The 16,993-nt window shown below is 39.3% G+C and overlaps 1 protein-coding gene across 4 annotated transcripts in view; it reads right to left on the bottom strand.

Moving 5' to 3' along the window:
- The window catches only part of DZIP1 (DAZ interacting zinc finger protein 1), a 36,057-nt gene that overhangs the window by 18,994 nt on the left and 70 nt on the right, over nucleotides 1-16,993 (bottom strand). For 3 of the 4 annotated variants that reach the window (XM_062624609.1, XM_062624607.1, XM_062624610.1), the window contains exons 2-9: nucleotides 16,476-16,979; nucleotides 10,798-10,882; nucleotides 9,121-9,248; nucleotides 5,639-5,800; nucleotides 4,771-4,908; nucleotides 3,423-3,485; nucleotides 2,027-2,167; nucleotides 836-884 (exon numbers count right to left, since the gene is read on the bottom strand). In XM_062624609.1, the coding sequence (XP_062480593.1) occupies nucleotides 836-884; nucleotides 2,027-2,167; nucleotides 3,423-3,485; nucleotides 4,771-4,908; nucleotides 5,639-5,800; nucleotides 9,121-9,248; nucleotides 10,798-10,882; nucleotides 16,476-16,979 (1,270 nt within the window). The remainder of the gene's footprint in view (nucleotides 1-835; nucleotides 885-2,026; nucleotides 2,168-3,422; nucleotides 3,486-4,770; nucleotides 4,909-5,638; nucleotides 5,801-9,120; nucleotides 9,249-10,797; nucleotides 10,883-16,475; nucleotides 16,980-16,993) is intronic. The other variant, XM_062624608.1, reaches the window with a different exon arrangement.

Here is a 16,993-nt window from a genome sequence, read left to right on the forward strand (position 1 = left end):
TCAATTCTACACTCCTCAGATAAGCTTGGGGCCTACGAGCAAAGTCACTTGTGTGCCATGGTCTTATACTTGACTGTTCTTTAGTGTGGCTGGATATCACAAGCTCTAGCTGAAAATGCGTACAGCCTTACTGTTACTATGTTCTCCTCAAACCAACCTACTCCCTGCTGCTAGATTCAGTTCAAACCAATGCCTTGCCAGTAAAGCAAGATGGTTTCCAAACTGGGATCAGAATTAATTCAGATGTCATCATCTATTACAATAAACTTGTTTCAAGCCACTGCAACTGCAGCATCGCCGATATGGGCGTTTGTGGTGCAGGACTAGATCCTAAAACACTATTACAAGGTTTAGTTACTTGTAGGACTTCAGATGTTAAAGCACCTCACAGACAAAAATGACAGAGTTAAAAAATTCTTTGAACATCTGTGCCCTAAATGAAAAAATAATAATTTTTCTTCCAGTATTTTGGCTTTTGTGAGTTCTGCAGCCTAAGGATAGTCAAGCATGCCAAAACAATTAAAATTACATTTCATAAAGCAAAGCCTAAAGCTGCTTACATAATACAAAATACAGCTGCTGCATTTCACATCCCTTTACTATTCAAGCAATCATCTTTCTACATTATGATTCCTTACAGATGCAAAACATGAACTTTGCAAATCCTGACATGAAAAGGGGTAGGTACCCTGTGAAACACAAAATGCCAGTACTGATGTGATTTCAATAGTTAGTTAGTAAAGTTGATGTCTCTATGTTTTAATGAATTGTAACATTCGTTTCAGCCAAGCTGCTGAAATCAGAAAATCTGATTTTTCTTACAGATTGTACTTACCTTCATATGGTTTAATGTTTCCAACTGACCTTGTGGACAATTCTTTAATCTAGAATAGGGAAGACAGATAAATAGTTACAAATGTAAATGATCAATATCTAAAAATGAACATTTAATACAAAATACCTAGTTTCAGTACTATTCCATAACAGAAATTATTGGTTATGATTTGGAGAGAAAAGTTACTACTTTTGTGGAACTCTGTTCTACTGCTTAATGTGTATTTCATTAATGCTTAATGACTACTGAAGACTTATTTCTGTTTGTTGTCTTTTGTGGACTTATGCTTTGTGTACCCTATTTTTTACAAACTATAAAGTGAAATGAGAGCAGGCTTAATAGACCACTTCAGCACTCACAGCTTCAATACTTTCTGCTTCAGCAATTCATGTTCAATTTTGCAAGTCCAGCTCCACTGCAGGGAAACACTTAATTACACGTTTATTTGAAATGTATGAACAGTTCTCCAGTCTGCTCTACAGTTCTGTCTATTTGACACCCAAGACATGCACTGAATGAAACTGAGAGTGTAGAGGAAACTATCTGGCTGTAATTCAGTCTAAAGAAAACAGTAAACTTGTGAGTCCACTACAGGCAAATCACTGAGTTGCTGGAGCATGTCCAAAGACCAAGGCAGCTGATGAAGGGTCTAGAGAACAAGTTTTATGAGAAGCAGCTGAGGGAACTGGGGTTGTTTAGTTCAGGGGAGACCTTATTGCTCCCTGCAACTATCTGAAAGGAGGCTGTAGTGACGTGAGTGTTGGCCTCTTCTCACAAGTAACAAGCCACAGGACAAGAAGAAATGACCTCAAGTTGAGCCAGAGGAGCTTTAGGTTGGATATCAGGAAAAATTTCTTCATTGAAAGTGCTGTCAAGCATTGGAACAGGCTGCCCAGGGAAAGTGGTGGAGTCCCCATCCCTGGAGGTATTTAAAAGACGTTTAGATGTGGTGCTTTGGGACATAGTTTAGTGATGGACTTGGCAGTGCTAGGTTTATGATTGGACTCCACGATCTTAAGCGTCTTTACCAACCTAAGCAGTTCTATGATTAAAACAATGTTCTGCACTCCAATTCCCCAAACAGAAGTCCAAGCCATAGAGACACACAGTCAATATGCAGTCAGAGATACATCAAAGACCAAATGCCAGTAAAATGTTTCTCTGAAACATCAAATGCTTCACAAAACAGACCTGCTTCTTCTGAGTAACAATCAGATCATTCTGCTCCTGAAGCCTCTGCCCCAACTCTTCTATCCTTCTCTTGTAAAAGGCATTATTTTTATTCAGGTCTTCTCTCACTGATAATTTAAGTTTCTCAATCTGTGACAGCAGCTAGAAAGCAATCAAAAGAAAAGTAACTTCATATTATTATAGAAAATATTTTAATACTAAACAGTTTAAATAAGCAAATGTCATGCTTAAATATTTTTAACTATTTTTTTCCTTTTCTTATTTTTTTCCAGAAAAACCTTAATGTCTCCTGTGATTTCATTGGGATTTGTGTATTTTACAGCTGTCAGGATCACTTTTTATTTACACAAGGAAGGCTACCTAAATCTCAATACAAAGAAAGGGACATGCAAACACATTACTGAGATTGCCTAAAAATAAGACTGCAGGAAAAAGCATACAACTCTACAAAAATATGTGGTTATAAATACTATCAAATAATGTAATCAAATAAGGAGATGAGATGTGAATTTGCATGAAAAACCCTTTAGCTCTGAATGTAGAAAAAAGGGAACAATATGTCTTAAGTGCACCATCCCAAAAGTAATACTTACATTACTCCTCCCTTATTCTATTCTTGCATTGTATGTGGGTGTATCATTAACTACATCCTTTTTGGGGAACGTTCCATGGTTCCTCCCCACTGCTTTCTTGCCAGAGGAGGAGAAGCATTGGTCAGACCACTATGATCTGCTCAGTTCTTACATGTTCACGCAGATGAAAGGAAAATGAAAGGAAAAGAAGCAAGAGAAACAAAGCTGGAAAGAGATTAAAAAGAAATGTAGACATAAAAAAAAATCTGAGGAATAAAGCTCTGTATAGTAAAATACATAAACTGATGCAAAATAAAATGCCATGGTGTTTTTTCCTGGAAAAGCTGAACAGATTCTGCATTAGAAAGCTGCAACTAAAAAAGCAGCAGAGAAGTGACAGAAAAGAAGAAAAAAAAGGAGACATACGGCATAGGTACATGGCAGCAGAAGGTACAGGGCAGGTGAAAGCTACGTGTTGGCAAGTTATATCTAACTTTCCAGCATATCCATGTAACACAGAAAACACTGTATAATGACACAGTCCTTGAAGAACTAATTGTAAGCTCTTCAGAAGAGAGATACAGTTTCAAGTGTCTGTCAGATTCTTAAATGACAAATTCTGTTTCAACCTTAGCCTTGACTGAAATGTCAAGCTCCTAGAAAAGAAAAAGGTAATAAATAGGTCTAAGAGGATACACTCTTACAACTCTTGGTATCTAGGCTTTCTAATGCAACAGATGTATTACAGCATATTTGGAACTACTGAAAGGGTAATAAAAGTAAGAAAAAAAATCTCCTGTTAGTTGGTTTGCTCTGCCACTTACCAGGGCCTTTTCTGTCTCATGGTCATGATTTAGGGCTTGTATTCTAGATGTCCACTTATTTTCCTGCATAGATGAAATTAATATTTACTCCTGTTAACAACACATTACCATTTTAGTTTGATATATGTAGCTCTACTTTTCTAAATAAAGCATAAATACGAAAAAGATTATTGATGATATGAAGCTTGAGTAACCCCATATTTAAGACCTAGAACAGTCATCAGCATGTTTTATACATCTGAGTATGGTTTTCTTACCAATCACTCTAGAAACTACATATCTGCTCTTTAATTTGTATCCATAGTAACTGTAAGAAATACACTAGTATTTTGATGCATCTCTGTGTATTAACAATTAGAGTAGTAAGAGCAGGGCTTTTTTTCCCAAAAATAATGTCATTTCAAGTACTCATTAGCAATGTATTTTGTGTAACGTTGATTAAAAAAGATATTAATGTATGAATTTCACAGTGAAGTGGATCTTCCTTGATGAAATAAAAAAAGACCCATAAAGTAAAAATAACTGAAGTATCTAAACTTCTGGATGTTTAGATACTTCATCTTGATATAGGCAGCTTTATATATCAGCAATAGACAAAGATCTTCACATTCCAAGAACCATGAAATATATAATGCATGTCTCAAAGTGTCAAAAAAAGGAGTAAAAAAGTTTGTGGGTGTTTCTTACAGTCTTTTTTTTTTGTCTTTTTTTTTTTTTTTTAACAGGAACAACCTGGACACAGAGGTGAGTCTCAGAGCAATGCCAACAACCTTGGCCCCTGCGGCCCTTTCTAGCTCAATCTTTCCTACAAGTGGGACTTTGGATTGTCCAATTGATTTGCATCAGCACCAGCATCTGTGCTGGTCAGATGATAATAGTCCTGGTAAAAAAGTTTAACCTGCCAAGCTGAAGTGCTTCATATGGCCCAAAAGTCTTGTGTTAACAGATCCCATCAGAAAGTTTCTCAACTTTTTTTTTTTCATCTTGGATAATGGACAATTCCAGTTTTTAAGTGGCCTCACAGATGAGCAGACATAAATGCTTTACCAGAGCACTTTGGAACCGAACTGCAAGCATACTAGGTAATACTAGTTATATTTAATCACAAAGAATAAGAGAATATAGATAAATAACAATTAGTTCATTTATAAAGGATAAGCAAAATAATGTCTCGATCTCTATTATAAAGATTGTACTAAGTAACAGTAAATCTTCAAAAAGAAGATACTGTGGGCCTTAAGAGAGATGAAAATTTTACTTACGTATTTAAAACCCTATTCAGAGATGTACAAAAATAAGAAGAACACAAGTAGTCTGTCAAAAGCAATACATTAAGTTATAGTGCTACCTGTTTTTCAAGAAGCTTGACCACGCTGTGATAATCCTGAGGACTCTGAGGTTCCTCTTCTGTAAAGTCCTGGCTGTCTTTCAGTGTCCCTAAGTTGGATTTTTGTGGCATACTAGACTTTCGTAATTCTACCAGTTGCTAGAAGAAGGTGGGGGAGGGAGGGGGAGGAGAGAATTTAAGAACATGTATACACATTTTGTTATTTAATACACAATTCACTTTAAACATAACTATACAGAGACTGCATCAGATACTTTTCACATTTATGATGAGTTCAGCATTTATCGAGTTTCACATAATTATTAATACATACATCTAACATAAATACGCCTTGCAAGTGCACGCAGGACATAGCAGATACAAAATACAAGCTACTCTGGTAATACTGTGCGTATTTTGTTTTCTGAGCCACCTATACTTCTACAGCTCTCTTTCTGGTGAAAACTCTGGAAAGCATTTCTAGAGCATGCATTGAAAACACATGCAGTTATACTGTCAGGACTACAACCCAGAGGTTAGTCACCTCCATGTCAGTTACGAGAATATTAGTGTAAGCACACCTAACAGACATCAATCGCATCTACCCATCTGTAAACAGACATTCAAAGGTTGAAAAGCAAGAAAAAACAGACATAGTTGCTGAAGGCATAATTCATTCATCTAGAACAGTGTGATTTAAAAAAGAACTGAAATTATATTCCTAAAGCACCAGTATACAAAGAATTATGGCTATTATCAAACCATTATTTTTAGAGTTTTCTAAGAAGACCTCTAAGATGACTACATCATGTTTCAAATATGTGAAGCTCACTGCCATCTATTATAAGGGATTCATGCCTTAAAATGTTGGAAAATGTAAATCACTTACATTTTCTAATGTTGAATTTCTTGAAGACAACTCTTTAAGCTCTTTCATAAACATCTCTTTCACTTTTTCTATTTCATCAGCCAATTTCTCTTTCTCCTCCTCTTTCCATTTATGAAATGACTGCAGAATTTCTTCTTCTTTTGATTTTTGCTGTTCACATTCCTGAAATTATATGAAAAGTATTATTTGTTATTTTTCCCCACACGCAATACCAATTCAAGCACCCAAACTATGTGTGGGAAGCAGTCACTTTCAGTGGGCAACACTGTCACAACAAAAAACATAAAATCCACCAGTTTCAGAAGAATTTTGGGGTAACAAACTATACATTTTGCTATATTTTGGAAAGACATTTTGGTAGTTCATTATTTTTCACTGAATAACACACGAACAACCTTACTTGGTCATATCAAAGATCTGCTTAATTCAGCATCCTGTTTCTCACAGAGGCCATATCCTGTTTCTCACAGAGGCCATAAGCATTTAGGTGGGAAAAGATAATACCAGGGCAAACAAACGCACACATTCTCCTTAAAAGCCGCCAAGCTGCTAACTGTTTCCAGCTCAGAGGACTTCCACAAGCAGACAGAGTTTTGTAAACTCGGTAACCTTCAATACATTTCTCTTTGTACACTTTTGCAGTCATCCCTTGCGGCTGTGTCAGCTTTTAGCAACTGCAACATCTTTTGCAATGAGCTCCACAAGTTGAATGAGGAAGCAAATTTTGGTTTGTTTTTTTTTTGGTCTGAATCTGGCTCCTGCCAGGTTCATTTGATGGATGCCAAGTCCTGAACTGGAAAAGAAAGTGAATGATTAATACCTATTCACTCTATGCAACTCATCATTTTGCAGCCATCAGTACCTCGCCCTCCATCTCCACCAAGCTGTTGTCTCTTTTTCAGACTGACAACTCTTAGCATGCTCAGTCACTCTAAATACAGATTGATCAACTTTGTAGACCATCTCCATAACTTTTATTAGTATATCATATCATATTTGAGATGAAGGGACTAGACCCACACATGGAATGTAGGCTGTGGCTCGCACAGCCATTTTTCAGACTGATTTGTAATATTTGATTTTCTTTGCTGACTGCTATTAGCCACTGGGCTGATGCTTCCATGGAACTATGTACCTATCACAACCTTAAGATCTTCTCCTTCAGTAAAAAAACTCAGCTCAGAGCCCATAACTTCGTAGACAAAGTTAGAACTATTTTTCCCCATATACAGTTAACCCACTTTATCTGTTAAATTATTTTATCATTCCATTACCTAGTCATTCTCTTTTCTATAATCCTCAACTTGTTTGAAGTCCTGCATTTCACTGCCCAGAATATACACTTTGTAGGCAATCCCTACATCTTTCCATCACAGATTAACTCTGAATTTGTTCTCTGGCTAACTATAACAAGTAATCACTGTACAGTCATGAAGAATGGGGTCTTCCGCATCCTTTCACCTCAAAGGAGTAGAAGTGACCAAGAATTGGAAGTATGACAGTTTTTATCCAAATTCCCTCCAGTAGTGGTTATCCTAAAAAAAAAAAAAAAAAAAAAGAGAAAGATCTTCTGCTCTTTCACTCAAAAGACAACAACATAATGATACCTGAATTGACAGCGGGTGTCAGTCATGGCAGACAATCTGCAACCAGCCACACTCCACATTCCTATCTTGCCTGAAATCCCAGAAAAACACAGAAGCTTTGAAAGCTCCTTGTTGTATAACACTGCAGGCTGCAGCTTCAGGACATTTCAGGTAGTCCACTTGTAGTTAGGAGTCTCAGCTAAAACAAGTGACTTCAAAATAGAGCCCATAGGCACTAAAAAGTGTACACTGCCCTGTTACGCACACTCCAAGTCCCATTTCATAAGAAAAACAATTTGTTAGGAGCAGGAGAAATACATAATTGCTGTACCTCTCAAAAGTGAAGTACAGAATGAATGAGTAGCATGCCTAGCACATGTTCACAAAGGGCTTACATTCCTAAGTAAAACTCTAGCCATGTTCTTCATCTGGTAATTCAGTACTTTTGAAAATGAAAAAAAAACAAAACAAAACAAAACAGGAAGCTGAATGGCCCTGAGAAAAGGGGAACAAGAAGACTGGAGAAAGAAGAGTCTGAAGCAGTGCTCAGGGAAAGAAACACTGTATGTTTTACAGAAGACCAGATTTTCCTCTGAAAACAAGGAAGAAAATAATTAATGGTATCTGTGTTTTCTTTATTTTCTTTAAATTCAAACTGCAAGGTTTCTTTCAAAATATAATGGTTGGCTTTATGTTTGAAGGTCCTCATACTCCCCTAGGAAAGCCATTAAGAAATTCCAAATATTGAGAGAAGGTTCTCACAAGTTAAGTTAACAACCACAAAACACTGCTTTTGAATGTAATACAGGGCAAACTGCAACACAAAGATCAGCATTTAACTCAATCATGGGACATACTTGTTTCTTATGCCAAGAATTTGCTCCTCAAACTGAAGCACAAAGCCTCTCCCCTGCTAAAAATAAAAAACAAAACCCACCCCTATTTCTATAGCAAATTATGGTTGTATTTACTTAAACAGAAATGCAAACTGTGAGATGACTTGAAATTATCAAAGTTAAAAAAAAAAGTAATTATACAGGTAACTTAGAGATTCTAGTTTCTCTTTCTGAGGCAGTAAGTATACTTAGAAGATTCAGTATAATACTAAACAAAGCCTTGCGTGTGATTACAAATAGATAATTACTGCTTTAAAATCATTCTGGTTTAGGGTCTCTTCATTCACACAGCAGTAGCTAACACTACTTTCTGCTTTTGCTCTCTGGTCAGCCAAAGCCTAAGGGTTTACAGATCAACACGCAAGCTCCAGACTGCTTTTTTTTTCTCAGTCTCTCTTCCTTGAACTGCTTTACATCTCTGTTAGACAGCAAAGTTCTTCACAGCAAAGAATAAATCTTACTCAGTTTGTAATGTCACATATAAAATCACAGTTAGATCAAAGAAAGACTTACACACTACAGAATATCATAATGCCAAAAATAGCTTTTATTTCCCCACAGCAAGGCAATTTTATTTGCTTCAGTAACAGCCTATACAGCTTATGAACTCGCAAGTGCTCACAGAAGTGCTGCCTCAAGTATTTATTTAAAATATGTCTAAAATGAAAGTGAGAAAGTGGATATAAGAATTATATAGTATTCTATTATTAGATACTATAATATTAGACAGAGCCTTGGGCAACATGGTTTAGGGTGACGCATTTCTGCCCATGGCAGGGGGGTTGGAACTAGATGATCTTATGGCCCTTTCCAACCCCAAGCATTCTATGATTCTATGAATTACCTGAGGCAAGGGAGGGCTATGTGTTCATGCTCAAGCACATCCCTGCCAGACAGGAAAGTTGTAGATACATTTTGTTCTGTTCCAGTTACAAAATGAATGAACGCAGTCCAAACTACTAATGCTTTTGATACGTTCACATTACTTAGCACATGTTACCTTAGAAAACCTGACCACGTTAGCCTGCTGTTCAGCCTCTAACTGCGATTTGGTGAGCTGCAACTGCTCCTTCAGTTTATCAATCTCATCCTGCAATTTGTCTGTCTTTGCTTTCCTCTTCTGCTCTGCTTAAAGGAAACACAGATTTTTAAAATGTTTGTTGCAGTTTCTGGAGATGTGATACTGCAAATGCATTTCTATAGTGTTTCAGTAGCATCTTCACGAAGTGTGGCTTTCTTAGACCACTTCCCTCCCACTACTATGATTCACCAAAGATATTCTTAAATATATATGTGTTTAACTGCTAACTTATCCTTAAAGACTGAAAATACATGTATCAATGACACATGGAATAGTTTATACAATATTTAAAAGAAAAAGTATTCTATAACCTAATTTCAAAGTAATCTAAGCAATACAGGCTCGAAAATGACACGTGAAGGACAAAGTGAACCTCATTAATTCAATTCTGTTAAGTTTAATTTATTATTCTAAATAACTTTTGTAAGGAATCCATTTGGAATACAACTCATTATTTATCTGGAATGAGCCAGGAAGAATGTCACTGTAAAAAAAACATGTTAAATATGGAAAAACTACAGCAATCTTTAATCTTGAAACATTTTACTAATTTACCAAGGATTTACTAGCCCGTCATCTAGGAATCTGAGCACAATGCAGAATATTATTTAAGAAATAACTGTACAGAGTATTTCCCTCCCATTTCAGCCATTTCAGACTAATTCCTTGTATAATAATTAATTCTACTCTTTCTGCAGCATCTTCCACTACCATTTTTATCAAGCATAAAGCACACAAGCTTTCTTGTTCCAATATATTAACGCTTACTCAGATGCTTACCCAGACCCTCTCACTCTTCCTGCTGTTTTATTTGCCTGACAAGCTACAGTTCAGATCCCACTAGATTCTTCCTTCTACTTTCTCCTCCCAAATGCTCTTTTTTCCTAACTCATTTCTAATCACTGCCATTTGTCAATACCTATTAGTCCTTAGCAATAAAACATAAGCATGCAGCCTAACAGGAAGGAGAGAATTTAGGGATGAATCAAACAAATTTTGAGAGCATTGCTTTTTAACCTAAGTATTTTTCATTTCAGAGAGGCAAAAGTATGTAAATTAGTGGTATAGCAACAGAGTTTACCATAAATACCTGAAGTTAGATTATTCTTGACAGTTTCTCTTTCTCACTATATTTTAGTCAGTTTAGTTCATGAGAGTCTGATCCTATTCAAACTGATTTCAGGTGAGCTGGATTATTATTTGACTGATAATTCATATACATACATATATTCACAAAATGTATTGTCCTTAGTGCAATTTATTCATTTTACACACACCTTCATAATACACATGCCTACACACAAAAAGTGTGCCCTGAAGTCTGCTACTGACTAAAGTATTCAGTGGAAATATTGGTTTGAAAAGGTACTGTAAATATGGCATAAATTTTTTGTTCATTATTTTCTATAGCCTGAAACATGTCACCCAATACATTTTGTCATCAGTGTTGCTTGCATTCACACAAATTGGTATCTGCCACCTAAAAATGGAACCAAAAATCATTCTTCCCAGTTACACAAAACCATGAACTGCACATCCTTACTACATCACATACACCATTTACCTTAAATTTTTTGATAATACTAAAGTACATACCAATCTGAGATTCTTCTGGATGACGTCTTTGCATGTGACTTTGTAAAAAGGAATAGCTCATAAAAGCCTTTTGACAAAGGTGACACTACAAAAAGTAAAAAAAAAAAAAAGAAAAAAAGATGAAACCATGTTAGTAATTGTTAGTAACATCTGTTTGGCAAACCAAGCTCAAATTCAAATATACACCACAGATAAGACACGAGTATGTAAGGAAAAAGTAAGACGACACTATTCAGCAAAATAAACATTGACTCCAGCCAACTAACAGCTCAGGTATTCTTAAGATTCTTGTATTACAGCAAGGGAGAGCACCACACAGCTGGAAAAAAAAACACGGAAGATGGGTTTGACTATACGCGAGTTTTCAGAAGTTCAGACACTCCAAGATAAGGTAACAGTACATCGGTTTGCAAAAAAAGTACATATATTAGTATGCTAACTAGCACAGTTCTGAAGCATAAAGCTGTTTTCAATTACTGTTCCTAAAATTTACTGTTTTTTAATTTCAAGTCAGATTTTAAGTCAAATTTGGATCCTACTTTTTTGTTCACCTTCAAAGTCCATCTCTCTAATGTTCAGAATATTAAAAACAGATGGGCAGTACAAGGACAGAAGCTACATCTACAGATTTTCCATTGCAACATACTGGTAAGCCTATGAATCAGAGCCCCAAATCACTTTAGGGAGGGCTGCTTCTTACTTCTTTCTCATACCCTTCTTTTCAAATAAATAAATTTTAATGAACCACAAATGCTCAGCTGAGGCCTTTTCTCTTTATCAGTGTAATATGACTGTGACTGACTTAACATTCAAGATCTTGTCACCATACTCAAATTCCCAGATTTCATCTAATATTTACACTACTTCCACTGATAGTCAAGTATCCTATTAAATACCTCTTTCAGCAAACTCTAAGGACATAAATTATTCAGACAAATTTTGTTGAACAAATGCAGAAAAAAGTGCTAACATAAAACCATAGTAAAAAGGGAGAGTATGGCAGCAAAGCATTACTGCCAACCAAGAGGGATCTTACAGTGGAACAGATTGTACATGATTTATGGAATGAAATTGGCTGTGAAATAATGTTATCCATTCAAGCACAAACTTCATGTCACTTGACCTGCTGGCAGTGAAAGCAAGCTCTTACTTCAGGAGACAGGTTTAACACAGGGAATATTCAGGTTTTGAATTATGTGACATTATTCTTGCAACTACTTTTCACAGAGTTAGACACAATGTGCACTTCATGCCTACGCTGTGTGTGAGAATGTAAGATTTCTGAACAAAGTATCAAAAAAGTGAAAAACTTATTTAAGATTAAATGTGTACTACTCAGATGAAGGTATGGCCAACAAGTCTTAAATTTAGGACTTACAGGTACCAAGTACCATTTTACAGTAGTATTTCAATTGTGTGGAAGACAACTTCCTTCTGCAAGTAATAGAGGATCCAACAAGGAGAGGTGCCATGCTTGACCTCATGCTCACCAACAGGGAAGGGCTGGTTGGAAATGTGATGTTGCCCTGGTTGTAGTGATCACGAGATGGTCGAGTTCAAGATCCTCAGGACAATGAGAAGAGCGTGAAGCAAGCTCACTGCCCTGGATGTCAAGTGAGCAGTCTTCGGCCTCTTCAAGAACCTGCTTAGTAGGTTCCATAGGTTATAGCCCTAGAGGGCAGGGGGACCAAGACTGTTAGTTGATATAAGGATCACCCACTGCAAGCTCAAGACTGTTGCGTCCCAACTAGAAGGAAGTGGAGCAAGAGAGCCAGGAGACCTTTTTGGATAGATAAGGAGCTTCTGAGGAAATTTAGAAGGGAAAAACAGAGTCTTATAAAAGGTGGAAGCAAGGACAGGCAGCCTGGGAAGAATACAGGGATATTGTCCAGGAAGCTAGGGAGACCAAGGCTAGGAAAGCTAAGACCCAGTTAGAACTAAACTTGGCTAGGGATGTTAAGGGTAACAGGAAGGGATTCTATAGGCATGTAGCGAAAAGACAGACGAGGAACAAAGTGGGCCCTCTCCAGAAACTATCAGGAGAACTGGCTATCCTGGATTTGGAGAAGGCTGAGGTTCTTAATGACTTCTTTGCCTCGGTCTTTACTGGCAAATGACCACACCACCCGAGTCTTGGAAGGCAGACACAGGGACTGTGAGAATGAAGACCTTAGGCCCACGGTAGGAGAGGATCTGGTTCGAGACCATCTCAAGAACCTGAACGTGCAGAAGTCCATGGGACCTGACAAATTCATCGGTGAGTCCTGAAGGAGCTGGTAAATGAAGTTGCTAAGACACTGTCCATTATATTTGAAAAATATGGCAGTCAGGTGAAGTTCCCAAAGACTGGAAAAAGGGAAATATAACCCCCATTTTCAAGAAGGGGAAAATGGATGACCCATGGAATTACAGACCAGTCAGTCTCACCTCTGTGCCTGGCAAAATCTTGGAGCAGATTCTCCTGGAAGGCATGCTAAGGCACATGAAAATCAACAAGGTGCTTGGTGAAAGCCAGTATGGCTTCACTAAGGGGAAATCCTGCCTGACCAACTTGGTGGCTTTCTATGATGGGGTTACAGAACTGATGGAAAGGGGTAGAGCAGCTGAGGTCATCTACCTGGACTTGTGTAAAGTGTTCGACACTGTCCCACACGACATCCTTGTCTCTAAATTGGGGAGACATCAGTTTGATAGGTGGACCACTCAGTGGATAAAGAACAACTGGATGGCCGCATGCAAAGAGTTGTGGTCAATGGCTCAATGTCCAGCTGGAGACCAGTAACGAGTGGTGTCCCTCAGGGATCGGTGTCAGGACCAGTCCTGTTCAATTTTTTTGTCGCTGACATGGACAGCGGGATTGAGTGCGCCCTCAGCAAGTTTGCCGATGACACCAAGCTGTGTGGTTCAGTTGATAACGCTGGCGGGAAGGAATGCCATCCAGAGGGACCTTGACACGCTTGTGAGGTGGGCTGATGCCAACCTTATGAAGTTTAACCATGTCAAGTGCAAGGTCCTACACCTGGGTCGGAGCAATCCCAGGCACAGTTACAGGTTGGGCAGAGAAGAGATTCAGAGCAGCCCTGTGGAGAAGGACTTGGGGGTGTTGGTCCATGAGAAAATGAACATGAGCCAGCTTCAGTGTGCACTTGCAGCCCAGAAAGCCAACTGTATCCAGGGCTGCATCAAAAGGAGTGTGACCAGCAGGTGGAAGGAGGTGATCCTGCCCCTCTACTCTGCTCTCATGAGACCTCACCTGGAGTATTGCGTGCAGTTCTGGTGTCCTCAACATAAAAAGGACATGGAACTGTTGGAACAAGTCCAGAGAAGGCCCACGAGGATGATCAGGGGACTCGAGCACCTCCCGTATGAAGACAGACTGAGAAAGTTGGGGCTGTTCAGCCTGGAGAGGAAAAGGCTGTGTGGAGACCTCATAGCAGCCTTCCAGTATCTGAAGGGGACCTATAAGGATGCTGGGGAGGGACTCTTCATTAGGGACTGTAGTGAAAGGACAAGGGATAACGGGTTAAAACTTAAACAGGGGAAGTTTAGATTGGATATAAGGAGGAAGTTCTTTACTGTAAGGGTGGTGAGGCACTGGAATGGGTTGCCCAGGGAAGTTGTGAACTGGTTGTATTCAAGGCCAGGCTGGACAGAGCCTTGGGTGACATCATTTAGTTAAGGTTTCCCGCCCACGGCAGGGGGTTGGAACTATATGATCTTAAGGTCCTTTCCAACCTTAACTATTGTATGATTCTATGATTCATGGCTAAACTTACACTGGTGGTGGATTAAAGTAATTAAATCTGAATTCCAAAGCATGGTTACATTAAACATAAAATGTACCTCCACTAAAACAGGCGAGTAACTATTTACAGACTCCTTTGCAAAACAGACAAGACTTTAAGGTGATGGAATCTGAAGTACCCCCTCAGGAATACCAGTAACCCCTATTATCTGGCACTGCAGACCACCCAAGATCATGGCATGGATAAGTAACATACAATTATTGTTTATCACACAACTATTGTTTACTGACGACACTGCTACTCTGCACTTACAAACCCTAGGAAGAGTTTCATTTACCTTTGGCACACACACTCAGAACCCTGGAAACCCTGTAGGAACTGCAACAACTGTTCAGTATCACTCCCTGGACTTAATTTTTCCCACAGGAACCTAAATAACTTCTGGAGACAAGAATCTTCTATCAGAGAAAAGAAAAAAAATGGGGACATCAGCTGTTTACTTTATATGAAATGAAATTAAAAACAGGAAATTGCTTTTCCATGTCTGCTTTATTGTAATGCCACTGAACAGAAGCTTACCGATGAGCCAAGTTCACTACCATGTTCTTCAGCTTCCACTGGGACAGCTGCACTCTACAAATATTTCAGGAAAACTTGGAAATACTTAGCTGGAAATCACAGTACCAGAATTATTTCAGTCCACACATAAAATGATGAATGAGATCAGTTTTCTTGTGCAGCGCAGCGCACACAAACTGCTCTGTTTGGCTTTTTAAAATTACACCAGCTTGTTCTTAAGACTAACACTTACATGCATTTAGACAAGGCTTCTTCCATGAAGTCTACCATAAGTATAGCTCTAGTGTTGGGCCAGAAGGTACTTCTTCCCTCACAGAAACTCCTGAGCCAACTTAGCTGATGTCTTGAAATATTAAACTTTACTAGCCTGCTGAAATTGATATCATACTGTGAGATAGGATTGGATGTACTATAAGAAAACTTGTGTTGGTTCTGTATTGCAACTATTCCATCGATTAAGGAGAATTTCAACAATCAGGACTATTAGTACCCAAAGAATTAATAAAACAAAAACAACAACAAAAAAAAAAACAACTAGAACTTTAAACTCATAGACACAAAGAGCTAGCCCAAAATCACATCAAGTCTGTCCAGTGTACTCTCCAGACTTCAGACTACATTTCAAGCTGCAATCTGCTTCCTGCAACCTGTTGAAAAATGCTGAAGCTGAAAAATATTTAAACCAAACTATGACACCCAGAACACAAAAACCCCTCCCCCAAAAAAAGTGCCGTAACACAGGGAGACAGAACAGCTATCTACTAAGACTCTTAAGAAGACCCTTAAGGAACAGATTGTTGTGGAGTTAGGGATTAGCTACCTCACTGGGGCTCTTTACTTTACCATAATGCCTGAGTCACTTCTGAGTCACATACACAAGCAGAAACTTTGTGCCTGAAGAATGTTACTGAAGGAAAGTGGTAACTTGCAGACACGTAAGTCACTGCCTAGCACCAGTTCTGATGTACTTGCCCTGTGTGTTTTCTGACCGTGTAGTTGATACAAAAGGAAAGACAGCAACAGAAAGTAGCAACACATTAATCACAGGTTTTGTATGTGTGTGTATCTGACACTTCAGACACATCAAAAGCAAATCCAAGAATAAAGAGCACTTGTTAGTAAAAAGAGGGCTTGTTAAAGATGATGCACCACTCTCCCGAATGTCTGTGACACCAACTGAAAAGATGGGAAGCAAAGCACCTGCAAGCAATACACTCCCTTTTTGTAGTCACCAGTCCCTGCAGCTCCAGCCTTTCACCCAGCAAGTGAACGTACTCAGGCAAAGCAGAGCTGTTCTGCTGCCTATCCCTGTCAAGGTGTGGGTTACTGGGCCATCAGGACCTCTCCTCTCACCTGGTGGTAGCTGGCTCGGGCCTCCAGCATCATCTGCTGAGTGCTGATCATCTTCTTCCTCCGCCGGCACTCCTCTTTTAGCGCCTTGATCTCCTGTGAGCACTGGGTCATTTCCTTGCCTAGCTGGTCACGCTGGGCCAGGGCGGCTCGCAAGGCCTCCTCCAGGCTGCCGAGCTGGGCGCTAAGGTACTCTTGGGAGTGCAGCAGGTACTCGGTGCAGAGCTGGGCCAGGCGCAGCAGCTTCAGCAGCAGCGGGTCGGCGGGGCCCTGGCAGTGCGGACAGCGCTCCCGCTCGGCGCTGCAAAAGGTGACGTGCTCCAGATGCTCCTGCAGGGCCGCCACGTCCCCCTCCCGCGACACCCGGCACACGTCCACGGCGCTCAGCCGCCGCCAGTCCGGGCCCTCATGGCGGTCGCGGAACTGAAAGGCGGGAAACGGCACCGACCCTGTGCCGGCCCCGGCTCCCCCCGCCCCCGGCGGGTAGTAGGCGCGCTCGGTGAAGGGCTGCGAGAAAGAGA

The sequence above is a fragment of the Pezoporus occidentalis genome, unplaced genomic scaffold (assembly GCF_034315485.1).
Source record: "Pezoporus occidentalis ecotype Australia unplaced genomic scaffold, CSIRO_AGI_Poc_V1 ctg27, whole genome shotgun sequence".
Classification (NCBI taxonomy): domain Eukaryota; kingdom Metazoa; phylum Chordata; class Aves; order Psittaciformes; family Psittacidae; genus Pezoporus; species Pezoporus occidentalis.